Source organism: Triticum urartu, chromosome 2A, assembly GCF_056163025.1.
Source record: "Triticum urartu cultivar PI428250 chromosome 2A, HENAU_Tu73, whole genome shotgun sequence".
NCBI lineage: Eukaryota > Viridiplantae > Streptophyta > Magnoliopsida > Poales > Poaceae > Triticum > Triticum urartu.
Window position 1 is genome coordinate 502,626,187 of NC_141874.1, and position 27,610 is coordinate 502,653,796.

At 45.1% G+C, this 27,610-nt stretch overlaps 2 protein-coding genes across 3 annotated transcripts; both read left to right on the top strand.

Moving 5' to 3' along the window:
* Window positions 1–1,505: 1,505 nt before the first annotated feature.
* LOC125538231 (SET domain-containing protein) lies at window positions 1,506–8,624 on the top strand. 2 transcript variants are annotated; one of them, XM_048701505.2, is made up of 7 exons: window positions 1,506–1,688; window positions 2,090–2,870; window positions 3,008–3,044; window positions 3,116–3,216; window positions 5,033–5,131; window positions 5,555–6,455; window positions 7,531–8,624. In XM_048701505.2, exons 2-7 carry the CDS (start codon window positions 2,106–2,108, stop codon window positions 7,575–7,577), a joined length of 1,950 nt encoding a protein of 649 aa, XP_048557462.2. In that variant the 5' UTR covers window positions 1,506–1,688; window positions 2,090–2,105; the 3' UTR covers window positions 7,578–8,624. The 2 variants fall into 2 exon arrangements, with proteins under 2 accessions (XP_048557462.2, XP_087400301.1); XM_087544175.1 differs by having other exon boundaries at window positions 5,555–8,624.
* A 159-nt stretch (window positions 8,625–8,783) lies between these two features.
* Window positions 8,784–9,771, top strand: LOC125538232 (uncharacterized). The gene has a single exon (XM_048701506.2). The coding sequence runs from the start codon at window positions 8,883–8,885 to the stop codon at window positions 9,546–9,548; it is 666 nt and encodes a 221-aa protein (XP_048557463.2). The 5' UTR covers window positions 8,784–8,882; the 3' UTR covers window positions 9,549–9,771.
* Window positions 9,772–27,610: the final 17,839 nt, after the last annotated feature.

Below are 27,610 nucleotides of genomic sequence, written 5' to 3' on the forward strand. Positions count from 1 at the left end.
ATATATAACATGTTCAAATCGGAGTTACGGTTTAAAAGATATGGATAATTTTAAAAAGCATTTGTTTGACTTAAATATGATCCACGGATGAATTACCTAAAACATCAGGGGGGGTTTCGAAAAATGTAAAATAACGGTTCGGGTGTGACTTAAATCCGGACGGCGGGTTGATTTCAAGAAAAGACAGAGACTTTTGTGTAAAATACGAAAATAACGATTCATTTTAACTTAAAACAGAATTGCAGATTGAATTCTTTGAAATAGAGGGACTTTTCTGAAAAATGCCATGACAGACGAAAGAAACCAAATTTGCTTTATTATTATATACTAGCAAAAGAGCCCGTGCGTTGCAACGGGAGAGAAAACATAACACACGCTCTTAACTCAACAACCATCACTCAAGATCACAATAGGTCCATCTCCTTTATTTTTGCGAGGCATCATATTTGTGTTGCCGCTTATCCTCCTTATCACCCTCGCCAGCGATGGCCTCGGTGTTCACACAAAACAACAAAAAATGTGTGTTGAATATGGTTAATCCTAAGGCGTCTCTCTGCCTCTCTCCTCCCTCTCCCTCTCTCTCTCTCTCACTCTCGCGATGAGAAATCTGTTGTTTTCCCCTGTGACATTTTTCAGAGGTATGCATGTGCAGTTATCGATGTTTTCTTTTCCGTATATGGTTATAGTGGGGTGTTTATTTGCAATTCGGATCGCCGCCGGTATGAAAAAAATGAATCTTGCGTTATAAATTATAAGTTTGCTTCCATAACAATATTTAAAAAATATTTAATAGGTAAAATCAACATCATATTTAGATTCCACACATCTTTCTAATAAAATTTCATATATAATATGTTAAAATCAAAGTTACGGTTTAAAAGATACAAATAATTTAGAAAATCATTTGGTTTGACTCAAATATATTCTAAAATAATATTTAAAAATACTTAACATGTAAAAATAATCTCATATTCATATTCTACATATCTTTCTAATCAAATTTCATATATAACATGTTTAAACCGGAGTTACGGTTTAAAAGATATGAATGATTTTAAAAAGTATTTGTTTGACTTAAATATGATCCGCGGATGAATTAGCTAAAATATCAGGGGAGGTTTCGAAAAGTGTAAAATAACGGTTCAGGTGTGACTTAAATCTGGACATCGGGTTGATTTCAAGAAAAGACAGGGACTTTTGTGCAAAATACGAAAATAACGATTCGGTTTAACTTAAAACAGGACTGCGGGTTGAATTCTCTTAAATAGTGAGACTTTTTTGAAAAATGCCATAACGGACGAAAGAAATCTCATTTGCTTTATTATTAAATAAAGATAAAGATAAAAATATAGGTAAAGATAAAGATACAAGTTTGAGAGAGGCAAGCAAGCAGCGTGGAATCGTGTGCACCACGGGCCCTAAGATCACTCACAGTACATCAAGCCCAGTTTAGAAGGGCTCAGTACATCAGGCCCAGTTTAGAAGGGCTCAAAGCCTCAGATAAGTTCAATAAGCCATCAGCCCAACAACAGCACCAAGAAACAACGCACTCTCGTCTTCTCCGTCGCCGGGGCAACACGCCGCCGTGCCGCCCCCTCTCGTCCCGTCCGTGGTTGTCACCGCGCTTTCCTACCTCACCCGCAGGCTTGCGACTGCGTTGTTCGGCGGCTATCTCGGTTCCAAACTAAGTAAGCCTCACCTTCCCAGCTGTCTTTTTAGCGAGGGTTTGGTGCCCTACGCATTGCTTCGCATCTCTGCAGCCGCTAGATTTTTCCAGGCCCTGATTTCAGTTGTCTTGAGAACGCTCAATTGTAGTATGTATCTTCAGTGCTCCTGCTCTTCTATTTTGCCCCTAAATGAACTGGTTTGACAGATGATACTCTAGTGGGAAAAATAGGTTTATTTGTTAAGAAGTTTTGGTGTAGTTTCTAAGACCAACCGGAGCCAAAGAGCATACAGGATGTATCATAAAGGGACGGTAGCTGAGACGTAGATCATGTTGCGGCGAAAGCTTAGTTCAGTTCTGCTGAGCATTGGATAATCTAGTCTAACTCATGTTTTCCCTTTTGCGCGAAACTGAACCTTGCAGCAGGAGGAAAGGACCCATGGCGATGGAGATGAGAGCCCGGGAATCTGTAGGCATGTCGGAGGACCTGACACGGGCAATCGCACCTTATGCCACAGCCCTGCACGACGCTTTCCTCCACTCCCATTGCTCCTCGTGTTTCAGGAAGTTGCCATCGCAACCTCCATGTGCCATGTCTTGTATGCTCTGCTGCTCCGTTCAGTACTGCTGCTCAGACTGCTTAAGCTCGGATTGTGAAGTGCATTCTTCTTCTGGTGAATGTTGTTTCTTCGCCGATCACCTCAAGAAAGCATCTCCATCCTACGTCACTGAAGGCACGAGCGATGTCCGTGCTTCTCTTCGACTTCTTTATTTTCTCGAGATGCATGGTCTTGTCTCGTCAGATTCAATCAACCGGTCCAGCAGAATTGGTGGGCTTTCAACAATTGGTATTCGGGAAGTTCTGGAGGAAGGTGGGGAGGTTGCCGAGATGATACTGAAGGGAAGCATGCTGATGTCGTCTGCCAGAAAAATGAGGACGCAAACATCTGTTGTTTTCTCCAATGGCCTGACAGTAGAGATAGTGGCATTATGGGCAGTGATGATCAACAGCGTTGAGGTGCAGATTAGTGACGAGTGGGATCTGGGGATTGCAGTTTATGGACCTAGTTTCTCATGGTTCAATCATAGTTGCTTTCCGAATGCTTCTTATCGTTTTGTGTTGGCTCCATCCAATGAAGATTATGTTTCAGACAAATCAGAATACCGTGCAGTCCCTGCTAGCAAAGGGGTTGCTCCAGATGCGGTAAAGGAAATCAAATTATTGTTTTGTTTGGTGTATTCTGAACTTTTGCATCCACTATTCTTACAGTCAATCAACTACTTTGAATATCAAATATTTCTGAATTTAGAGTAAGTTATTTGACTTTTCATTGGTTGCAGTGGCATGCTTGGCAATTTGAAGAGGGTTCTACTCATGGTACTTCTTTCATGTTCATTTATTCTGCAACGTGAGGCAACATTCTGAACCTTTACCCTGACTCTCTTTAGCACTTGGCAAATATGGCCCAAGAGTTGTTGTCCGTTGCATAAAGCCAATCAACAAGGGGGATGAAGTTTGCATAACATACATTGATCTTCTCCAGACCAGGGTACTGTTTTCTTGCTAAATCCTAGTTTGCATGAGTTTCCAATGCAAGTACTCCCTCTGTCCGGTGAAGAGTGTACATCTAAATTTTTTAGGAAAAATTATGGAGTTAAGTAAAAAATGCATTGGAAAGGTGCAAGCCACCATCTCTCTCCTCTTTAATTACCCAGCCCCCAATGAGCTAAGTGCATGTGGCAATTAAGAAGACCATGTGTAGATTGCTATTGGTCTTGATTACCGTGTGATGAAAGAGAAGTAACTTTTTCTACTTTAAAGTGAATCTGAAAGATAGAAGTACACTTTTTTGTGGACAAATTTTGAAGCTAGATGTACACTTTTCACCGGACGGAGGGAGTAGGTCAGTTATCTTAATATATTATTAGTTGTGCAGAATCACATGAAGGCTCAATTGTTCCATGAACTGTAATAATGGGCTATAGTGGTTCCCTTAGTATTAGTTTTTACATCAAAATCCCCCTTAAGTTTAGATAACCATGCTTAATATAAATCTTTATGCACTTGGCGAAACTGTGTTTCTTGTCGAAAAACAGGGCCACCCTTGTCCATTTTCATCCAAAACAGAAGCACATAGATATTGTAATGCAGTTTAGTATTATAGCTTCTAACTTTCTGTTGAGCTGCTGCTGTCGGTAGATGTTCCGATCACTATTTAGTCCTACCATATGCGAAAGCTATATCTGAATGAAGAACATTGTCCAGTACTCCTAAGCCACAGGAGCACAACCAACAAGCTCCCAAAATTCTAAAACTAATTAAGTCAATTAACACAGTATACACCTGTCATGCTACACAATTGCATGTTCAAACCCAACCTACACATCAAGAAAGAAGAAAAAAGACAAATTCTGCCATGAATAGCACCATCTCCTGTGAATAGCATTTCTCTTCTGCTTTTCTTAGTGGCGGTGTGGAATTTGCATTTTGAAATTTCATGACATACTATAAATACACATTGTATCAATCCACCCGATGTTTCAGAATTTTTTAAGACAGTTTGGTTGTGCTCCCATGAGGTCGTGGGTTCAAGTCCTGGAAACAGCCGCTTGCAGAAATGTAGGGAAAGGCTGCATACTATAGACCCAAAGTGGTCGGACCCTTCCCAGGACCCTGTGCAAGCGGGAGCTACGTGCACCAGGCTGCCCTTTTTTAGTTTGGTTGTGCTCCCATGGCTTGGGATCATGCGAGCTCCACAAGCCTTGGGAGCACCAGATATGTCTTTCATCTGAATGCACACCTACTTCAGGATGGATTTGCACATTATATGTTTCCATTTAGATTGTGTAGCTGTGTTATATCTTGGATCTTTTTATTATGCACACTGACTGTCTTGGTTAAGTAGTTGTGGTAGACAATGTTTTCCGTGCCATCCATATAGCAGGTCAATATGCTTTAGGATATTACATAGTCCCTCCATTCTTGAATGCATAATGACTTAGGAGTTTGCACTTCTAACAAGTTGCATGTGGAAAAGAGTCAAAGACTGCATGACCCCTCTTTATTAGGCCGGTTATTACCTTTCGAAGTTGTCTGTTACTCTAGTCGAAACTAATAAATGGAATTTGAAATAGCCAAAGGGAAGGGTATGCAAGGGAAAATCTGGTGTAAAGTTATCCCGAAATGGTAAAATGACATATTTAGGAACAAAATTTTGAACTAGAATAACATGCGTTCAAGAACTGCAGGAGTTCAGGTGTGTTGTTTCTTTTTTGGTTTTCTAACTGTTTGCACATCAAATAAAGTAGGAGTTACTTTTATTTCCCTTCTTTGTCACACTCATAAGTTAGAACTTCCCTTTACAGGAAGCAAGGCATTCAGATCTTTGGTCAAAGTATAAGTTTATTTGTTCTTGTGAGCGCTGTACTGCATCACCAGAATCATATGTGGATTTTATTCTAAACGTAAGAGCCAAACCCCGGAGAAAATATTGTCATCATTTGCTTGCAATTTACCATGTACTATCTTTATGCACTTCTAGTATTGTGCCATATTCCTTTCAGTCAAATAAATTTGATTTTCTACTCTGCTATGAAGTTCTTTCTAGCCACCCATATTTTCAGACTCTTATAAATTCCAGTGGCTTGTATGTTTGTAAACCTTGGTGCGTTATCTCTATCAGTGTGACCCAGCTTACATCTTTGAACTTCTCTCAGATATCTCTCATCCCAGCACAACTTACAAAAAACTATAAATTGACCAGTAACTAGTATCAGTGACATATACATTAACTAGCAACCCTTTTTAGATAGTCGCGTATGTTGCAGGTTCCTGACAGTTTATGCTTAACTTATATCTTCTGTGAGCTGACATGGTACCCTCATCAGTGTGACTTCAGGAACTTGAATTCACCAGAGAATGCTTTTATATCTCTAGCAATTGAGGATTTTGATGATATCTTACAACAAGCAATATCGGAATATTCATTGGGTGATGATCCCAAAGCCTGCTGTGCTATGATTGAAAGTTTGCTTTCTGAAAACTTGATGGGTGATTTGCAGCAAGTGGAACTTTCACAGAAAAGACATATACTACATCCTCTTAATCATATATGTCTAAGAGCTTATATGACGCTTGCCTCTGCTTACCGCTTTCGTGCCCTAGAATCCAGTACTGATGGCTTTAAGGGAGAAAACAGTGCCGTTTCTTTCAAAATGACCAAAGCTGCAGTAGCTTATTCATTTCTTCTTGCAGGAGCTACGCACCATCTGTTCTTATCTGAACGTTCCTTTATGACCCCGCTGGCGCATTTTTTGTTAAGCGCTGGACGGTCCATGTTAGATTTTGTTGAATGTGTAAAGGGAGAGAGAAGGAAAAATGTATCCCAAGCTAAGTTTAGCTTTGCTTCATGTTCAGCAAGTTCAGGAACACGTGATTCCATGCAGTACCATCAATTCAGATCAACTTGTGAGGAATTTGGCAAGCACATGTTATCGTTATCATTGCAGTGCTGGTCATTTCTTGTGCAAAGCTCACCCTGCCTGGAAAAGATAAAAAACCCTATAGACTTCAGTTGGCTTGGGACAGCAATATTTCAGTCTCTCCATCTTTCTGAGGTAGATTCTGCCAACCTTTCTTGTACAGATGGTCTAGAAATTTTCACTGAAGAGCAGAAGGGGTGTATTCTCAGCTTAGCTATTTGCTGCATCACCTTTTGCAAATATCTTGCAAATTTATGCTATGGTCCACAACATTATTTGGCAAATCATGCTAAAGATCTGCTTGAAGGTATCAATCTTGCACAATGAAGTTGATGTTTGATGTGCTCCATCGTCATTATCGATGGTTGTGGAGCTTACTTTCAAGATGGTCGCAGGATTAAATGAATATTTTCTTTGTATGTAAGCACAGTTTGTCAATTCTGTTTATTCCGATGAACAAAGTTAATGACAATGAGATTTATTGGAAAAGTCTCTGACATGCTTTCGTGGCAGTGGTTTCACTTAAGATTCATGCTTCTGTATAATGATGTAGCAGTGTTGTCTCGAAGTCTGTTCTAGACCTCTGTCACGCTAGCATTCTATGGTTGATCCCTGGACCATTCTATTGGTAACCTCTCCCATTATGCAAAAGTATTCACATGCTTTCTGGTTGAGATGCAAATTCTTTTTGTTTATCGGACATGGAAGAATCATCATCAAACTGGGCCATGAAGATCTTCACCTTAAGTAAAGGCGCAAACAAAGCTATTATATTTCTACTCTTTAGTTGGTGTCAGTTATTGGTGGCTGGGGGAAGGGCAGGGAGGGGATACTCTCATTTCATAGATGACACAAGTTGCATGTTGTTGGCAGCGCAGTGCAGAGTCGTGTCATCTAGCAATAATTGAAGATATTTTCTAAAATAATTTTTGTGAGAAACAATTTACCTTATTTTTGGTCACAAGTTCAAGTATGTCTTGGTTCAATGAACTGAAAACGACATGTTTGCCTCTTTGATCAAGAATATAATTATTTCATTCTTTTTGGCAGCAAAACTGTTAAGTGGAGGATGCTCCTTGTAAATGTATTCCTCAGATGAAAAGAAAATTGTTTTAGACATGAATGACATGGTGACAGTTTATTGCTATGTTTGAACAGAGATATTTCATTCTACACAATTGGATGAAACGAATTCATCCTGCAAAGTTGCCTTGTGTCACCTGCATCTTTGCAGATGGACAGATTTTGTGGATTGTTGTGTACAGTAAACCAAACATGTTTATTTTTCTCATTTTGTCAATTTTAGTATGATAAGTGATTTTGGCCCTACTTCTGTATTCTTAGTTGGTTACTTTCTAAGCCTGATTTGATCTTTGCTGCAGGGATTCCTAAGCACACTGGAGAAATGTGTAAGCACATGAATGACTAATCATTCTGATACCAGCCAGCACAGTTTACTGCAACTGCAACTGCAACTGCAACTGCTGCTTTCTCTTTAACCTGCTCATTATCATGCCAACAGTAACTTGTAGCTTATCTCTAGAACTTCAAGCTTCTATATGTTTCAGTACCACTTAGTTAGCTTCATTGTTTCAAGTAACGGGTTTAGCTTAGACATGTGTTTTACTGATAAGCTGAACAGCATAAATGATCAGAAATTTAGGTTCGACCACAACCACAAACACAGCAAATTTGGTTACTGAGAAACAGATGCTCTGCCGTAGCAGGTTTAATGGATGCCCACCAGAATAATTGTCAGAATATGCTTTGGCATCTTCCACTGCCTGCAGCATTGCTTCCACTGACCTAACCAGTGGGAAGTTAAACTGTCCTCCATTAATGAGCCGGCGTGTCTATTCCTACCAGGCACCTTTCTGCTTAAAGCGGGTGTTGCTGATAATTCAGGAATTTCTCCTCTCTATCGTATCTCTCTCTCTCCCCCAAAGAAAGATCTTATGTGTCAACATTTTTCTAGTTGAAGGATATTCTGTATCGCATGGTATTCACGATGTGCTGCGTGTATAATGAATTCACGATTGATTTGTAGGCACTTATTTGATGCTGAGCTAATGGTCTATACCTGCATCTTAATTCTTAATTTTATACAAGGTTTTTTATAGATGTAGTGCTGATGCTGCAAACCATATGTTAGGAGTGAGCTTTTATTTTAACGGTGTTCTCTTCTCACAATATGGGTGTGCTATGTATGGTTTGTTTTCCCTTTTAGAACAGTTAAAATTTCACAGTTAACAGCTGTAGTGCATAAACCTGCTTTACTTTTGCTGAAAAACTATATATATAAATGAACTTGACGTAGGACCCATCCTTTCAATAAGGGGAGTGATATTTCCCATGTATGTTTAGTTGATTATACATTAACTAAAATAATATGGTGTGCATTGGAAATTTTGAATAATTGAAGGGTATATTTGTGGATTATTTTTGTTTTTGTGGGCACATGTCGCTGCAGTTCCACTTGTCCCTTGGTTACAAAAATTGCAAAAAGATCTCCACCAGAGAACAGAGGAAGTGCTTTCAGTCATTAAGTGTGCATGATATTAGCCACATAATTTCGATTGATGGAGCCTTGTTCTGATGCAATAATTTATTTTTCCAACTGCTTTGGTGTAGCTAGTTACCGCTATAAATACCTCCTACCGTATTGCTTCTTAGTAACACAGTGCAACCAAGCAGCTACTTGTGTTCTGTGTGATACATTTCTCTTTATTTTGAGATGGCAGGTGAGTATGATCGCAGCAGTTACGGAAGGTCAGGCACAGGCAGTGACGAAGGCGGGTACAACAAGACCAGCGAGGAAGACTATGGCCGCAGCAGCGATGAATACGGCCATGGTACCGGTGGTTTCAACAAATCCAGCAACGACACCAACACGGACGACTACAGTAGCAGTGGCGACTACAACAAGTCCAGCACTGACAATTTCACTGGCGGCTTGAACAAATCTAGCACTGATGACTACACTGGCGGTGGCAGCTACAACAAAACTGGTGCCGACGACTACAGTGCCGGTGGCAGCTACAACAAGTCCAGCACCGACGATTTCAGTGGCGGCCACAACAAGTCTAGCACGGACGACTATGATGGTGGCTACAAGAACTCCAGCGCCGATGCCGGCTATGGCGAAGGCGGTTACAAGAAACCAAGCACCGAGGACTCCTCCGCGTACAACAAATCAAGCATCGAGGAGGACTACAGCAGCGGCAAGAACACCCCCAACACTGATGACTACGACGGCAGTGGCTACAACAAGTCCAGCACTGATGACGACTATGATGGCTATAAGAAGCCCAGCGCCGACGAGTACAGTGGTGGCTACAGCAAGTCCGGCGCCGATGGGTATGCCACTGGTGCAGGCAAGACCGGCTCTGATGATTACTAGACAAAATCACCGTGAAAGTGAGTGTGTTTGCGATGCTAAATACTCCCTCCGTAAACTAATATAAGAGCGTTTAGATCACTATTTTAATGTTCTAAACATTCTTATATTAGTTTACAGAGGGAGTACGTATGTATGTGTGGTTGCTACTGCTACTGGTCCTTGCTAAATGATTTAGCATTTGTATTCTTACTCTTTTCTTTATGGTAGGGTTCGTTTATATGTATACTGATGTGATCCCATCATAGAGCCGCGGCTGTTGAGATGAGTGTGTATATGTACCCGTGTATAGCAGTCTTGCTGTCCATCTATGCGCCTGTACGAATGCGTAATACACTTTATCATGTCTGTAGCTGGATATAACGTTACTCCATCCGTCCCGAAAAGGTTGCCTTAGATTTGTCTAGATACATATAATCCTCGGTCATATTCCATTCCCTCCGTTTCACAATGTAGCGCGTATAAGGTCAAACTTTATAAACTTTGACCAAGTTTGTAGAGAAAAATATATACATCTAGAATATCAAATACATATCCTTAGATACATCACAAGACGTACTTCCATATTGTATATATTTTGTATTGTAAATATAAATAGTTTTCTTCATAAACTTGATCAAAATTTGTAAAGTTTGAAAGTCCTGCATATGTATGAACTAGCAAGATGCCCGTGCATTGCATGGGACATCAAGATGCATTTTTATTATAAAACACATGTTGTGATTGATCCATGTGGGAGTAATTTCATGTATAAAAACTAATGATATCTCAAAAAAGAGGAGAGATAAAGTGAGGAGTGGGCGTGATGGTGATTGGTAGTCGACTGAGCAGAGGCATGGGGATGGACGACGCCGGCAGCGGCCACCATGCCAGATTGTTCCAGAGTCTTTCTTTTTAATTGCTCAACAATGAGATTGTGGGAGATAAGAATGAATGAGGAAATGCCTTGTCTGCAAATATGGAGAGAGATGCGGATATCTTTTTGCAAAATTGCCATAGTTTGCTTTCTATCCGCCAGATATTAGATTGGACGGTTATATTGCAAGATGATAGACATACTATTATCATCAACTCGTTTTTTTTATAAAAGTAAAGATTTTGATTATAGTTATGCAAATGTGTACTACACCATTTTTTTCCTTTCGTGCTACTTTTTTGCAGTCGATTATTCATAGCTGAGCAACAGGAAACTAGCTTGATGTGCAACCACACACACGCGGTCTCCATATCAAACTACCCGCAAATGTGTACTGTATGAATAGTTGATTATAATTAAAAAATGTTGCAAATGATCACCGGTACAAAACACCTTAAACATAATAAAAATTAAATCAAGGCCTATGGACTATCGAACAAGCATTTCCGCCACCAGAGTGAGCTGTTGACACGCTGCTGTCGCCGCTCTTATATCAGAGCTGACCCGACCTTGTCGATGACATCACTTATAGTTATGCAAATGTGTAGCAAAAAGAAAAAATATAGGCTTACCAAACAAAGTGTGGTTTGTTGACAAAAGATCACAAATGACTTGGTATACATGGTCTACAGGTCAAAAATAATGCCTTGCTCAGTAAATGATTTGTTGGGGAACGTAGTAATTTCAAAAAATTTCCTACGCACACGCAAGATCATGGTGATGCATAGCAATGAGAGGGGAGAGTGTGATCTACGTACCCTTGTAGACCGACAGCGGAAGCGTTAGCACAACGCGGTTGATGTAATTGCTACCAAGTTATCAGCAACTGGCAGGAGCCATATGGTTGTCGCTTTATTGTATGCAATGCAATTGCGCTGTAATGCTTTACTTTATCACTAAACGGTAGCGATAGTCGTGGAAGCATAAGATTGGCGAGACGACAACGATGCTGCGATGGTGATCAAGGTGTCGCGCCGGTGACGATGGTGATCACGACGGTGCTTCGAAGATGGAGATCACAAGCACAAGATGATGATGGCCATATCATATCACTTATATTGATTGCATGTGATGTTTATCTTTTATGCATCTTATCTTGCTTTGATTGATGGTAACATTTTAAGATGATCTCTCACTAATTATCAAGAAGTGTTCTCCTTGAGTATGCACCATTGCGAAAGTTCTTCGTGCCGAGACACCACGTGATGATCGGGTGTGATAGGCTCTACGTTCAAATACAACGGGTGCAAAACAGTTGCACATGCGGAATACTCAGGTTATACTTGACGAGCCAAGCATATACAGATATGGCCTCGGAACACGGAGACCGAAAGGTCGAGTGTGAATCATATAGTAGATATGATCAACATAGTGATGTTCACCAATGAAACTACTCCATCTCACGTGATAATCGGACATGGTTTAGTTGATTTGGATCACGTAATCACTTAGAGGATTAGAGGGATGTCTATCTAAGTGGGAGTTCTTAAGTAATATGATTAATTGAACTTAAATTTATCATGAACTTAGTCCTGGTAGTATTTTGTAAATTATGTTATAGATCAATAGCTCGCGTTGTTGCTTCCCTGTGTTTATTTTGATATGTTCCTAGAGAAAATTGTGTTGAAAGATGTTAGTAGCAATGATGCGGATTGGATCCGTGATCTGAGGTTTATCCTCATTGCTGCACAGAAGAATTATGTCTTTGATGCACCGCCAGGTGACAGACCTATTGCAGGAGCATATGCAGACGTTATGAACGTTTGGCTAGCTCAATATGATGACTACTTGATAGTTTAGTACACCATGCTTAATGGCTTAGAATCGGGACTTCAAAGACGTTTTGAACGTCATGGACCATATGAGATGTTCCAGGAGTTGAAGTTAATATTTCAAGCAAATACCCGAGTTGAGAGATATGAAGTCTCCAACAAGTTCTATAGCTAAAAGATGGAGGAGAATCGCTCAACTAGTGAGCATGTGCTTAGATTGTCTGGGTACTACAATCGCTTGAATCAAGTGGGAGTTAATCTTCCAGATAAGATAGTGATTGACAGAATTCTCTAGTCACCATCACCAAGTTAGTAGAACTTCGTGATGAACTATAATATGCAAGGGATAACGGAAACAACTCCCAAGCTCTTCGTGATGCTGAAATCAACGAAGGTAGAAATCAAGAAAAACATCAAGTGTTGATGGTTGACAAGACCACTAGTTTCAAGAAAAGGGCAAAGGGAAGAAGGGGAACTTCAAGAAGAACGGCAAGCAAGTTGCTGCTCAAGTGAAGAAGCCCAAGTCTGATCCTAAGCCTGAGACTAAGTGCTTCTACTGCAAAGGGACTGGTCACTGGAAGTGGAACTGCCCCAAGTATTTGGCGGATAAGAAGGATGGCAAGGTAAACAAAGGTATATTGGATATACATGTTATTGATGTGTACTTTACTAGTGTTTATAGCAACCCCTCGGCATTTGATGCTGGTTCAGTTGCTAAGAGTAGTAACTTAAAACGGGAGTTGCAGAATAAACAGAAACTAGTAAAGGGTGAGGTGACGATGTGTGTTGGAAGTAGTTCCAAGATTGATATGATCACCATCGCACACTCCCTATACTTTCGGGATTAGTGTTGAAACTAAATAAGTGTTATTTGGTGTTTGCGTTGAGCATAAATATGATTTGATCATGTTTATTGCAATGCGGTTATTCATTAAAGTCAGAGAATAATTGTTGTTCTGTTTACATGAATAAAACCTTCGATGGTCATACACCCAATGAAAATAGTTCATTGGATCTCGATCGTAGTGTTACACATATTCATAATATTGAAGCCAAAAGATGCAAAGTTAATAATGATAGTGCAACTTATTTGTGGCACTGCCGTTTAGGTCATATCGATGTAAAGCGCATGAAGAAACTCCATACTGATGGACTTTTGGAACCACTTGATTATGAATCACTTGATACTTGCGAACCATGCCTCATGGGCAAGATGACTAAGACTCCGTTCTCCGGAACAATGGAGCGAGCAACAAACTTGATTGGAAATAATACATACTGATGTATGCAGTCCAATGAGTGTTGAGGCTCGCGGTGGGTATCATTATTTTCCGACTTTCACAGATGATTTGAGCAGATATGAGTATATCTACTTGATGAAACATAAGTCTGAAAAGTTCAAAGAATTTCAGAGTGAAGTGGAGAATCATCGTAACAAAATAAAAGTTTCTACGATATGATCGCAGAAGTAAAATATTTGAGTTACGAGTTTGGCCTTCAGTTAAAACAATGTGAAATAGTTTCACTACTCACGCCACCTGGAACACCACAGTGTAATGGTGTGTCCGAACGTCGTAACCGTGCTTTATTAGATATGGTGCGATCTATGACGTCTCTTACTGATTTACCGCTATTGTTTTGGACAGCTACATTCACGTTAAATAGGGCACCATCTAAATCCGTTGAGATGACACCGTATGAACTATGGTTTGGCAAGAAACCTAAGTTGTCGTTTCTTAAAAGTTTGAGGTTGCAATGCTTATGTGAAAAAGTTTCAACTTGATAAGCTCAAACCCAAATCAGAGAAGTGCGTCTTCATAGGATACCCAAAAAGAAAAATGTTGGGTACACCTTCTATCACAGATCCGAAGGCAAGCTATTCGTTGCTGGGAATGGATCCTTTCTAGAGAAGGAGTTTCTCTTGAAAGAAGTGAGTGGGAGGAAAGTAGAAAACTTGATAAGGTAATTGTACCTTCTCCCATATTGGAAAGTAGTTCATTACAGAAATCTGTTCTTGTGACTACTACACCAATTAGTGAGGAAGCTAATGATGACGATCATGTAACTTCAGATCAAGTTACTACCGAATCTCGTAGGTAAACCAGAGTGAGATCCGCACCAGAGTGGTACGGTAATCCTGTTCTGGAAGTCATGCTACTAGATCATGATGAACCTACGAACTATGAAGAAGCAATGGTGAGCCCAGATTCCGCAAAATGGCTTGAAGCCATGAAATCTGAGATGGGATCCATGTATGAGAACAAAATATGGACTTTGGTTGACTTGCCCAATGATCGGCAAGCGATTGAGAATAAATGGATCTTCAAGAAGAAGACTGACGCTGACGGTAATGTTACTCTCTACAAAGCTCGACTTGTCACAAAAGGTTTTCGGCAAGTTCAAGGGATTGACTATGATGAGACCTTCTCACCCGTAGCGATGCTTAAGTCTGTCCGAATCATGTTAGCAATTGCCGCATTTTATGATTATGAAATTTGGAAATGGATGTCAAAACTGCATTCCTGAATGGATTTCTGCAAGAAGAGTTGTATATGATGCAGCCGGAAGGTTTTGTCGATCCAAAGGGAGCTAACAAAGTGTGCAAGCTCCAGCAATCCATTTATGGACTGGTGCAAGCCTCTCGGAGTTGGAATAAATGCTTTGATAGTGTGATCAAAGCATTTGGTTTTATACAGACTTTTGGAGAAGCCTGTATTTACAAGAAAGTGAGTGGGAGCTCTGTAGAATTTCTGATATTATATGTAGATGACATATTACTAATCGGAAATGATATAGAATTTCTGGATAGCATAAAAGGATACTTGAATACATATTGGGCATCAAGATCTATAGAGACAGTCCGAGACGCTTAATTGGACTTTCACAAAGCACATACCTTGACAAAGTTTTGAAAAAGTTCAAAATGGATCAAGCAAAGAAAGGATTCTTGCCTGTGTTACAAGGTGTGAAATTGAGTAAGACTCAAAGCCCGACCACAGCAGAAGATAGAAAAAGAATGAAAGTCATTCCCTATGCCTCAGCCATAGGTTCTATAAAGTATGCCATGCTATGTACCAGATCTATTGTATACCCTACACTGATTTTGGTAAGGGAGTACAATAGTGATCTAGGAGTAGATCACTGGACAGCGGTCAAAATTATCCTTAGTGGAATAAGGATATGTTTCTCAATTATGGAGGTGATAAAAGGTTCGTCGTAAAAGGGTTACGTCGATACAAGTTTTGGCACTGATCCGGATGACTCTAAGTCTTCATCTGGATACATATTGAAAGTGGGAGCAATTAGCTAAAGTAGCTCCGTGCAGAGCATTGTAGACATAGAAATTCGCAAAATACTTACGGATCTGTATGTGACAGACCCGTTGACTAAGATTATCTCATAAGCAAAACATGATCACACCTTAGTACTCATTGGGTGTTAATCACATAAGCGATGTGAACTAGATTACTGACTCTAGTAAACCCTTTGGGTGTTGGTCACATATCGATGTGAACTATGGGTGTTAACCAGATAAAGATGTGAACTATTGATGTTAGATCACATGGCGATGTGAACTAGATTATTGACTCTAGTGCAAGTGGGAGACTGAAGGAAATATGCCCTAGAGGCAATAATAAAGTTATTATTTATTTCCTTATTTCATGATAAATGTTTATTATTCATGCTAGAATTGTATTATCCAGAAACATAATACTTGTGTGAATACATAGAAAAACTAAACGTCACTAGTATGCCTCTACTTGACTAGCTCATTAATCAAAGATGGTTATGTTTCCTAACCATAGACATGTGTTGTCATTTGATTAACGGGATCACATTATTAGGAGAATGATGTGATTGACATGACCCATTCCATTAGCTTAGCACCCGATCGTTTAGTATGTTGCTATTGCTTTCATTCATGACTTATACATGTTCCTATGACTATGAGATTATGCAACTCCCGTTTACCGGAGGAACACTTTGTGTGCTACCAAACGTCACAACATAACTGGGTGATTATAAAGGAGCTCTACAGGTGTCTCCAGAGGTGAATGTTTGGTTGGCGTATTTCGAGATTAGGATTTGTCACTCCGATTGTCGGAGAGGTATCTCTGGGCCCTCTCGGTAATGCACATCACATAAGCCTTGCAAGCATTACAACTAATGAGTTAGTTGCAAGATGATGTATTACGAAACGAGTAAAGAGACTTGCCGGTAACGAGATTGAACTAGGTATTGAGATACCAACGATCGAATCTCAGGCAAGTAACATACCGATGACAAAGGGAACAACGTATGTTGTTATGCGGTCTGACCGATAAAGATCTTCGTAGAATATGTGGGAGCCAATATGAGCATCCAGGTTCCGCTATTGGTTATTGACCGGAGACGTGTCTCGGTCATGTCTACATTGTTCTCGAACCCGTAGGGTCCGCATGCTTAAGGTTTTGATGACAGTTATATTATGAGTTTATGCATTTTGATGTACCGAAGTTTGTTCGGAGTCCCAGATGTGATCACGGACATGACGAGGAGTCTCTAAATGGTCGAGACATAAAGATTGATATATTGGAAGCCTATATTTGGATATCGGAAGTGTTCCGGGTGAAATCGGGATTTTACCGGAGTACCGGGAGGTTACTGGAACCCCCCGGGAGGTATATGGGCCTTAGTGGGCTTTAGTGGAAGAGACGAGAGGTGGCCAGGGCTGGGCCGCGCGCCCCTCCCCCCTAGTCCGAATAGGACAAGGAGAGGGGGGCGGCGCCCACCCTTCCTTCTCTCTCTCTCCTCTTTCCCCCCTCCCGAATCCTATTCCAACTAGGAAAAGGGGAGGAATCCTACTCCCGGTGGGAGTAGGACTCCTCCTGGCGCGCCCTCCTCCTGGCCGGCCGCACCTTCCCCTGCTCCTTTATATACGGGGGCAGGGGGCACCCCTAGACACACAAGTTGATCCACGTGATCATATTCTTAGCCGTGTGCGGTGCCCCTGCCACCATAATCCTCGATAATATTGTAGCGGTGCTTAGGCGAAGCCCTGCGACGGCAGTACATCAAGATCGTCACCACGCCGTCGTGCTGACGGAACTCTTCCCCGACACTTTGCTGGATCGGAGTCCGGGGATCGTCATCGAGCTGAACGTGTGCTAGAAGTCGGAGGTGCCGTAGTTTCGGTGCTTGATCGGTCGGGCCGTGAAGACGTACGACTACATCAACCGCGTTGTGCTAACGCTTCCGCTGTCGGTCTACAAGGGTACGTAGATCACACTCTCCCCTCTCGTTGCTATGCATCACCATGATCTTGCGTGTGCGTAGGAAATTTTTTGAAATTACTACGTTACCCAACATTTATAACATCTGGTGTTGCTCCAGCAGCAGGCCTGGCACCCAGCGGTGCTTTCAGGACGTAATTCTTCTGTGCAGGAATGAGGATATCCTCAAGTTACGGACCCAGTCCGTGTAATTGCTACCATCATCTTTCAACTTTGCTTTCTCAAGGAACGCATTAAAATTCAACGGAACAACAACACGGGCCATCTATCTACAATCAAACATAGACAAGCAAGATACTATCAGGTACTAAGTTCATGATAAATTTAGGTTCAATTAATCATATTACTAAAGAACTCCCACTTAGATAGACATCCCTCTAATCCTCTAAGTGATTACGTGATCCAAATCAACTAAACCATGTCCGATCATCACGTGAGATGGAGTAGTTTCATTGGTGAACATCGCTATGTTGATCATATCTACTATATGATTCACGCTCGACCTTTCGGTCTCCGTGTTCCGAGGCCATATCTGTATATGCTTGGCTCGTCAAGTATAACCTGAGTATTCCGCATGTGCAATTGTTTTGCACCCGTTGTATTTGAACGTAGAGCCTATCACACCCAATCATCACGTGGTGTCTCAGCACGAAGAACTTTCGCAACGATGCATACTCAGGGAGAACACTTCTTGATAATTAGTGAGAGATCATCTTAAAATGTTACCGTCAATCAAAGCAAGATAAGATGCATAAAAGACAAACATCACATGCAATCAATATAAGTGATATGATATGGCCATCATCATCTTGTGCTTGTGATCTCCATCTTCGAAGCACCGTCGTGATCACCATCGTCACCGGCGCGACACCTTGATCACCATCGCAGCATCGTTGTCGTCTCGCCAATCTTATGCTTCCATGACTATCGCTACCGTTTAGTGGTAAAGTAAAGCATTACAGCGCAATTGCATTGCATACAATAAAGCGACAACCATATGGCTCCTGCCAGTTGCTGATAACTTGGTTACAAAACATGATCATCTCATACAATAAAATTTAGCATCATGTCTTGACCATATCACATCACAACATGCCCTGCAAAAACAAGTTAGACGTCCTCTACTTTGTTGTTGCAAGTTTTACGTGGCTGCTACGGGCTTAAGCAAGAATCAATCTCCTCTACGCATCAAAACCACAACGATAGTTTGTCAAGTTGGTGCTGTTTTAACCTTCGCAAGGACCGGGCGTAGCCACACTCGGTTCAACTAAAGTTGGAGAAACTGTCACCCGCTAGCCACCTTTGTGCAAAGCACGTCGGGAGAACCGGTCTCGCGTAAGCGTACGCGTAATGTCGGTCCGGGCCGCTTCGTCCAACAATCCCGCCGAACCAAAGTATGACATGCTGGTAAGCAGTATGACTTATATCGCCCACAACTCACTTGTGTTCTACTTGTGCAAATAACATCAGCACATAAAACCTAGGCTCGGATGCCACTGTTGGGGAACGTAGTAATTTCAAAAAATTTCCTACGCACACGCAAGATCATGGTGATGCATAGCAACGAGAGGGGAGAGTGTGATCTACGTACCCTTGTAGACCGACAGCGGAAGCGTTAGCACAACACGGTTGATGTAGTCGTACGTCTTCACGGCCCGACCGATCAAGCACCGAAACTACGGCACCTCCGAGTTTTAGCACACGTTCAGCTCGATGACGATCCCCGGACTCCGATCCAGCAAAGTGTCGGGGAAGAGTTCCGTCAACACGACGGCATGGTGACGATCTTGATGTACTACCGTCGCAGAGCTTCGCCTAAGCACCGCTACAATATTATCGAGGATTATGGTGGAAGGGGGCACCGCACACGGCTAAGAATATGATCACGTGGATCAACTTGTGTGTCTAGGGGTGCCCCCTGCCCCTGTATATAAAGGAGCAAGGAGAGGAGGCCGGCCGGCCCTATAGGCGCGCCAAGGAGGAGTCATCCTCCTAGTAGGAGTAGGACTCCTACTAGGAGGGGGAAGGAAGTGGGGAAGGAGAAGGAAAGGGGGGCGCCGCCCCCCCTCTCCTAGTCCAATTCGGACCAGGGGGAGGAGGCGCGCGGCCCACCTTTGGCTGCCCCTTTCTTTCTCCACTAAGGCCCATATGGCCCATTACTTCTCCCGGTGTGGTTCCGGTAACCCTCCGGCTCTCCGATTTTCTCCGAAATTATCCGGAACACTTCCGGTGTCCGAATATAGCCGTCCAATATATCAATCTTTATGTCTCGACCATTTCGAGACTCCTCGTCATGTCCGTGATCACATCCGGGACTCCGAACTAACTTCGGTACATCAAAACTCATAAACTCATAATATAACTGTCATCGAAACCTTAAGCGTGCGGACCCTACGGGTTCGAGAACAATGTAGACATGACCGAGACACGTCTCCGGTCAATAACCAATAGCGGAACCTGGATGCTCATATTGGCTCCTACATATTCTACGAAGATCTTTATCAGTCAGACCGCATAACAACATACGTTGTTCCCTTTGTCATCGGTATGTTACTTGCCCGAGATTCGATCGTCGGTATCTCAATACCTAGTTCAATCTCGTTACCGGCAAGTCTCTTTACTCGTTTCGTAATACATCATCTTGCAACTAACTCATTAGTTGTAATGCTTGCAAGGCTTATGTGATGTGCATTACCGAGAGGGCCCAGAGATACCTCTCCGACAATCGGAGTGACAAATCCTAATCTCGAAATACGCCAACCCAACATTCACCTTTGGAGACACCTGTAGAGCTCCTTTATAATCATCCAGTTACGCTGTGACGTTTGGTAGCACACAGAGTGTTCCTCCGGTAAACGGGAGTTGCATAATCTCATAGTCATAGGAACATGTATAAGTCATGAAGAAAGCAATAGAAACATACTAAACGATCGGGTGCTAAGCTAATGAAATGGGTCATGTCAATCACATTATTCTCCTAATGATGTGATCCCATTAATCAAATGACAACACATGTCTATGGTTAGGAAATATAACCATCTTCGATTAACGAGCTAGTCAAGTAGAGGCATACTAGTGACGTTTGGTTTGTCTATGTATTCACACAAGTATTATGTTTCCGGATAATACAATTCTAGCATGAATAATAAACATTTATCATGATATAAGGAAATAAAATAATAACATTATTATTGCCTCTAGGGCATATTTCCTTCATGATTGTACGGACTTTTTATCGAGAATAGTGTTTGGTAAACCCTCTTGTGCAAAAAATATTTGGGCTTTAAAGAATGTCTGAGACTAGCTAGGCCGGGGACTCAAATTTTTGGGTTGAACTGATGGCGGCAAAGAAAACATCTTTCCTGCTTCGGTTCCTTCGCGACCAAGAACGCCTCTAAGAACCGCTTTTGGGAGTACAAGTGTCTTGGAAAACGCTACACTTCAGAAACACTATTCAGTCTTGTATCATATTGTTACCGATAAGAATGATACCCTTGCGCATGTCCTAAACTTCTCGTCTGAAAAATGCCAATGGAGCTCGTTTTCAAAATTCAAATTTCCACAGCGTGATTGGTTTTTTTTTAATTTGTTGTGAACACTCATGCACATGTATAGTATGTTTGTGCAAAAATTCCTAACATTATACTTTCAGACATGGCATACAGAAAAAGGGCAAATACATATTTTCAAAATGGGCCTTTAAATTTTTTCTAGAAAAGGAGAAATCACCCCGTCTTTACATCTGGGTGATGCATACAGCCATATTATTTATTATTCACAAAGACCTTATAAAGTAATACAACAGTAAGCCCGAGGCCACCATCTAAACGACACCTGTCGCTACTCCTATCCTCTTGATGAAGGGGTGCATAATGCCGGGCCAAATAGCAAACAGACATCGCACGGAAGCCTAACATCTAACGTGGGATGCCTCATCAAAGCCACATAGACGGGACTAGGTAACACTCCGGTCCTACGCACTCTCAGTGAGTACGACACGCACACGCTGCAAAGGGTCGTCGCCTCCGTCTTCCTTCGATCCATCCTCAAAGCATGTATTGACGCATCGAACTTGTCAGGCCTCTCTGTCATCGACGCCACCACGACGCCAGACAACGTCGACCTCCTGCGCGTGTCCATCGCCACACATCTGACGCCAAGCCTCCACTGCTCCATGCCGCCGAGAACCGCCGCCATGAATATGTAGAAAGAAACACCGCTCCACCGAAGAAGCCATCCGCTGGTCCCTCGAGCCCGAGTGCATCTCCAAGAATGCCGCCCCCAAGGGGGTAACGATACATGAATGTCACCGTCATCCGATCAACTGATCTAGGGTTTCCCCCGGAGGCATTGGGTGGGGTTGGGAGCTTCACCTCGATGATGTCTTCATAAAGGAAACGATGATAAGGGCATCGTCATCACCGGCTTCGGCCAATGACCGAAGACCAAGTTTTCACCCGGATCCGTCTCAAGAAATGGGCCTTTAAATGTTGTTGTTGGGCCGAAAATTCGTTATCTTTTTACGGCCTACAAACCATGATATTTTTAAACGAAATTTCACACGTTTGTGCGGGCCACATATATGTTTCCATGGATTTTTTTTAACATTTAAATACGCTTTCTGTTTTTTTAATACACCAAAAGTCTAATAACTAACCGGAAGAAGGCTAAGCTGCCCTTACGCATAATGCTCCACGTAGCCGTGTAGCATACGCTGTAAGTAGACGTCGATCGTACTGGCAGGCCTACCACCCACTACGTACGACTACACATGCAACTGTCGGTCTTCCCGTCGCCAAATTTGGACGCACGCACCACGCAGGCGCCGCGTCACTGCCCCGAGCCACCCAGTTGGTCCGTGCCGCGCGCTCGCCGTCGCCGTCGGCATCGTACTACACACCGACGGATATCGCGCGGGATATGCCCTCCTGGTTCCTTCCTTCCTTCCCCCCCGCGCTTGCTTGAGTGCTTGCCGACAGTCCCGCCCACATCGACGCCGCGATCGAGCGACCGACACCGCAGGGCGCCAACCAACTCGAGATGGACACGGCCCGGCACGTCCACCTCGCTCCTTTGTGCGAGCGAGAGCCTGACCCTGCACTGCCGGGGCATCCAGCTTACCTGCTTGTTTCTTTGAGCTTTATGCCCTCGCAAGTTGCGATGCAACATCCTGCCTGCCTTTTGCAACTTGCCTCCGTTTCGTTCCTCACCGATGCCAACCTCTCGGTTCACAAGGGTACTGCATTTCTGGAATTGGAATGGGGCCTGCGACCATTTGTTGATTGAACTCGCGACCGTCGCTGAACTGAGCGACAACTAATTCCAGACCCATCAAGTAGATAGCAGAGGTCAGAGGCAAGAGCATCTTCAGTCAGGTACCTTTATTTCGACCCCTCAAACGCCCACGGACGTGCCCAATCAGTGACCGTATGTATCCGTTTTGAATCCTTATTTATCCATCCATGCAACCATAATTCTCATTTTCTTCTTCATATGTCCGGTCACTTGTACGTGATTGATGAAGATGAAGAGAGAAAAATAAAAGAATGACTAAAGGAGAGAAAATGTGGTCCGAGGTGGGGCCGTGTTCTATGTGGCGGATTGACCGGGCGTGCCTGAGCGTGTCCGCAAGCCCTCGTATCCTTCCCGTATTTGAGATGAATATGGGTTCGCGAACAACCCAGACATATAAGAAAGATATGAAAGGTCCGATTGAATCACTTTTTTCCTCCTCTTCTTATGTCCGATCATTGACCGGACGCGTCCGCAGACATATGAGAGATGATTTGAGGGACCCGACTATAGATGCTCTAGCAATCTCCTTTTTGAAAGAAAAATTGACTGAACTAGCGACCAAAGCACATTAAGAAGATTTTGCTCTACCAGCCAATAGGGAGTCCGTTCAGCGCCGTATGGGTTCGTTCGTTCGGACGGGGAGCAAATTGAGTGTGCGAGGGTGTCTGCTCTGGAGCTTGGTACCGACACCGGCCATGATAAGACATGCACTAAAGGCCGACCTACGTATCGAACACGTGGATGCATTGATGTCTGAAAGGGTTGCCTAAAAAAAATTGATGTATGAAAGGGATAACCGGCTCCTCAGTTCAGTTGGATAACAACAAGCAGACGGACACGTGCACCGTACATGATTTCTGTGTGACAGTTTTTTCAGTTTTTTCTTTGTGCGGGGGGGGGGGGGGGGGGGGGGGGGGGGGGGGGTGCAGTTTTCCAGTTAACTGACACATGCGCGGTCACCAGCACATGAGACATGGCATGGCATGGCTAATTTGGGAGCCTTTAGTTCCAGAAATATTGCGCACACAAAAATAAGCCGCTCACACAGTTAATGTGAAAAGATTGGGGTGAGCTGCTTAACTTACAAGTGGCGCACTGTCAAGGGCCGCTAGCGTTTGTCATTTTCAGAATCCATCACGGTGCGATAATATCTCGGAGCAAATGGACCTGATGAAATGTCTATTGTGTTCTGATGAATTCCACGACACAACATTTTACAGATTTTGCTTTCTGTTCTGAACTTTTAATTCCTTGATATGTCCAAAGTTCAAAATGTTTTACGTCTTATTTGGTTGTAGTGGAACTAATCCATTAGGAAGGCAAAAGCTAGAATGTCTCCCACCAGCCCCTTGCACGATGCCGCTCCGGCGACCACAGCCATCCTTGTGGGGACTGCTATTCTGGCGTCCTCACCCCCCCCCCCCCCCCCCCAACCTAGCCGCACGTTACCCCCACAGGTCTCCTGCCCCTTGTGCGATGCCGCACCGCGCGCCGGGTTTCCCAACGCCCCCGCCCTCGCCTTGTGATCGGATCTGAGATCTGGACCTCTCCCTGCCTCGATCTGCGTGCCCCGGCACTTCGATGGTGCCCGAATCCCCGGTGCTGGTCATGGCGCCGGGTGTTGGCCAGCTGTGGGGCGCTGGTGCCTTTCATGTCGACTGGGCTGGTTGCTCCGGAGCTGCCTTCAATGAAGCTTCTTCTCAACTGTCCACAGACCCCCTTCGCGACTGCATTAACGCGGGCGATGCGCGTGCTTCTTTGGGCGAGGCGGCGCATTCATGGCCTCCCTCGACTGGTCACCTCCGCGCACAGCTTCCCAGCCCGCTGCCGGCTGCCCCGCATCAATGGCAGGAGGTAAGGCCACCTTTTTGGTGGCACAAGCAGCGCTACGAGGAGCAGAGGAGACGTCCACGCGGCGCGCCTGCCTAGTCCGTCTGGCGTGTCGATCAATCACATTCATCGAGCCATGGCAGGGGTGGTTGGAAATTCAAGCGAGATCGACGCAAATGCTTCCGTTGCAGGCAGTGTGGGCATATCTCTAGAGACTGCAGAGACCCGATTGTGTGCGACTACTGCAACCTACAAGGCCACCGGGCGCGCTTCTACAGCAAGCGTCTCCAAGCGCTCCACTCCCTGCGCCACTCAAGCCCTGCAGTTCCACCCCCTCCGTCCCCTGCGCCCCGCCCTCCCCAAGCACCTTCCGCCGCCATGCCTCGCCTTGGGGAGCCGGCGTCCCGGCCCACGGAGGGGTTCGTCGCGATGCTGTCCTCCCCTGCCATGGACGTGCAGGCCGCCGCCCTCTCCGACCTTGCGGCCCTCGTCTGGCTCAGGGGCAACCGGCCGCGGGTGAACGCAACCATGATCCAGGAAGCCATCCACTGGCACACCAAGGTCGAGAAGGTGCTCATCAATGTCCTCCCTCACCATCCCGAGGACTTCTTTGTCCGGTTCTCCTTCTCGCACCACCGCGACCTCCTCACCACGGGCTCTGGAAGCTTCCATCATGGCGACCTCGACATCCACTCAGCAAAGTAGACAAAGCTCACGAGGGCCGAAGCGGCAGGCTACCACCACCACGTCCACCTCTGCCTTGAGGAGGTGCTGTCGGCGTTCTGGGAACTGGGGTCCTCAGACTTGCCTGCCTGCGGCCAGCGGTGTGGCTCAAAGGGGGGCCCAGCACGACCCATCTTCACCAACACAAACTCAAGACCCTCGCGAGGGGCCAAGCCTCACGGGGCGGACGACGCGAAGCCTCCTCAGGCACGGCCTCATCAGGCAGGCTCACGAGGAGGTGGAGAGATCAAGGCGGGGTACCTCGCGAGGTGCCCGTGACGCAAGCCATGACGACTCAGGGCGTCAGGCGGGTGCCAGCCCGCGCAGCGTCCTCCTTTCCTCTTTGGTGCAAAGGGGGCAAGCGCAGCCGTGGAGTACCGAGGCATCAGGCAAAGGTTGCCATTTCGGTGCAACGAGACCAAGACCAGGAGGACTACGAGACGGAGGTCACCGTGGAGCCCAAGACGGCGTCATCACCAGAGCTTTGCGCAGGCGAAGACTACTTTTGTCAGGATAGCTGATACTTGCTGTTCCCCTTCAAATTAGCCCGCCATTGTTGGCTCCCTTCCCGCTCGATATTTGGGAAGAGGACCAGGGCCTCTATAAATAGGACCAGCCACCCACATGGCAAAGGGTCGGCTGGTTGGAAGTAGAGAGAGAGAGAGAGAGAGAGAGAGAGAGAGAGAGAGAGAGAGAGAGAGAAAGGTGACTGAACTCCTCCCAGCAGTTCATCGCCCCAGCCAAGAACAGACCCTCGCGAGGCTGTTCTTCCTTGTATTGTTCATCATCATCAGCCCAAGAGGCAATCCACACATCACACACTGGAGTAGGGTATTACACCACAACGGTGGCCCGAACCAGTATAAACCCTGTGTCTCTTGTGTTGTTCTTTCGATAGTTTAGATCCTAGCACGGCGGAGGGGTGCAGGTAGGTAGGAGGCGAAATCTCCGCGCGTACCCCAGTGTTCGAACCTCAAGGGTCTGCCGGAACCCGAAATCCGACATTTGGCGCACCAGGTAGGGGTGCGCCGGAATTCGTCTTTCACCACCCCGTTCTCCTCCGACCATCACGTTCATGTCTGACGCTCGTTGGGCGCGCGCGAAGCGCCGGGCTGCCCTCGCTTCCCGCGTCGCCCAGACGGCCCCTGTCGGCGGGCGTCCTCGCCGTTCCCCGTCACCTGCCGTCAACGCCGCCACCGGCCCGGCGGGGGACGGGCAGCAAGCATTGTCTCAGCATCCGTCCGTGCAGCAAGACGGCCGCACCGCAACTCCCTCGCTCGCCCCAGCTGGATCTTCGTCCCGCGCGCTCCGCGCGCCCATGGAGGCTCGGGCTGCACTCATCGCGGCGAACGAGCTCCTGCGCTACCGTCCCGTCGATGACGTCTACGAAGAATGGCTCGACCACGTCGCCGAGCTCGTCCGCGCCGCAGGGGGCTCTTCCGCGCCATCCGTTCAGCTGCACCGCACTCCGCCCCGCGCGGGCGAAGAGGCTCCGGCGGCGCCCCGGCCGCCTCCTCCTCAAGAAGACGCCATGGCTCCAAGGCGCGTGGCCCCTGGGCGGAACCCGCTCCGTCAGGTGCCAGCGCGGCAAGAACAAAGCTTCCAAGAAGTCCCTCGCCCGCCAGAAGCTGCCCGGGCGCTCCCTGCGCCAGCACGTCGCGACCATCCTCCTGCTCCAGCGCGTGGGGACATGCAAGACCAGGCTCTCCATCACCCAAGGCCTCCCGTGGCCACAGCAGGCTGCCGCGCCTACACCACCGAACTGCGCAGCATCGCGTGGCCAGACAAGTTCAAGCCGGACCTGCCTCCTCGCTACGACGGCACGGCCGACCCTGCGGAGTTCCTCTAGCTCTATGAGCTGGGCATCGAAGCTGCCAACGGAGACGAGAAGGTCATGGCGAACTGGTTTCCCATGGCGCTCAAGGACGGGGCCCGCACCTGGCTCCTGAACCTGCCTCCAGGCACAATCTCCTCCTGGGAAGAGATGCGCACCCGCTTCATCGCCAACTTCCAAGGTACTCGCGACCGGCCACCCGCCGTGAGCGACATGCGCCACATCAAGCAACAACCCGGGGAGACCCTGCAGAAGTATATCCAGCGCTTCAACAACGCACGCCTCAAGATTCCCAAGGTGACTGAAGAGGCCATCATCTCAGCCTTCTCCGACGGCGTGCGCGACGTCAAGATGAAGGAGGAGCTGGCGATGCATGAAGACCTGTGCACTTCCTTGGAGCTGTTCAACTTGGCGAACAAGTG

Excerpts from the sequence above, each read along its gene's own strand:
- LOC125538231 (XM_048701505.2), top strand. The coding sequence starts at position 2,106 with ATGGCGATGGAGATGAGAGCCCGGGAATCTGTAGGCATGTCGGAGGAC. Across the intron at positions 3,217-5,032 it reads TTGATCTTCTCCAGACCAGG|GAAGCAAGGCATTCAGATCT; the intron begins GTACTGTTTTCT and ends TTCCCTTTACAG. Across the intron at positions 5,132-5,554 it reads ATGTGGATTTTATTCTAAAC|TGTGACTTCAGGAACTTGAA; the intron begins GTAAGAGCCAAA and ends TACCCTCATCAG.
- LOC125538232 (XM_048701506.2), top strand. The coding sequence starts at position 8,883 with ATGGCAGGTGAGTATGATCGCAGCAGTTACGGAAGGTCAGGCACAGGC.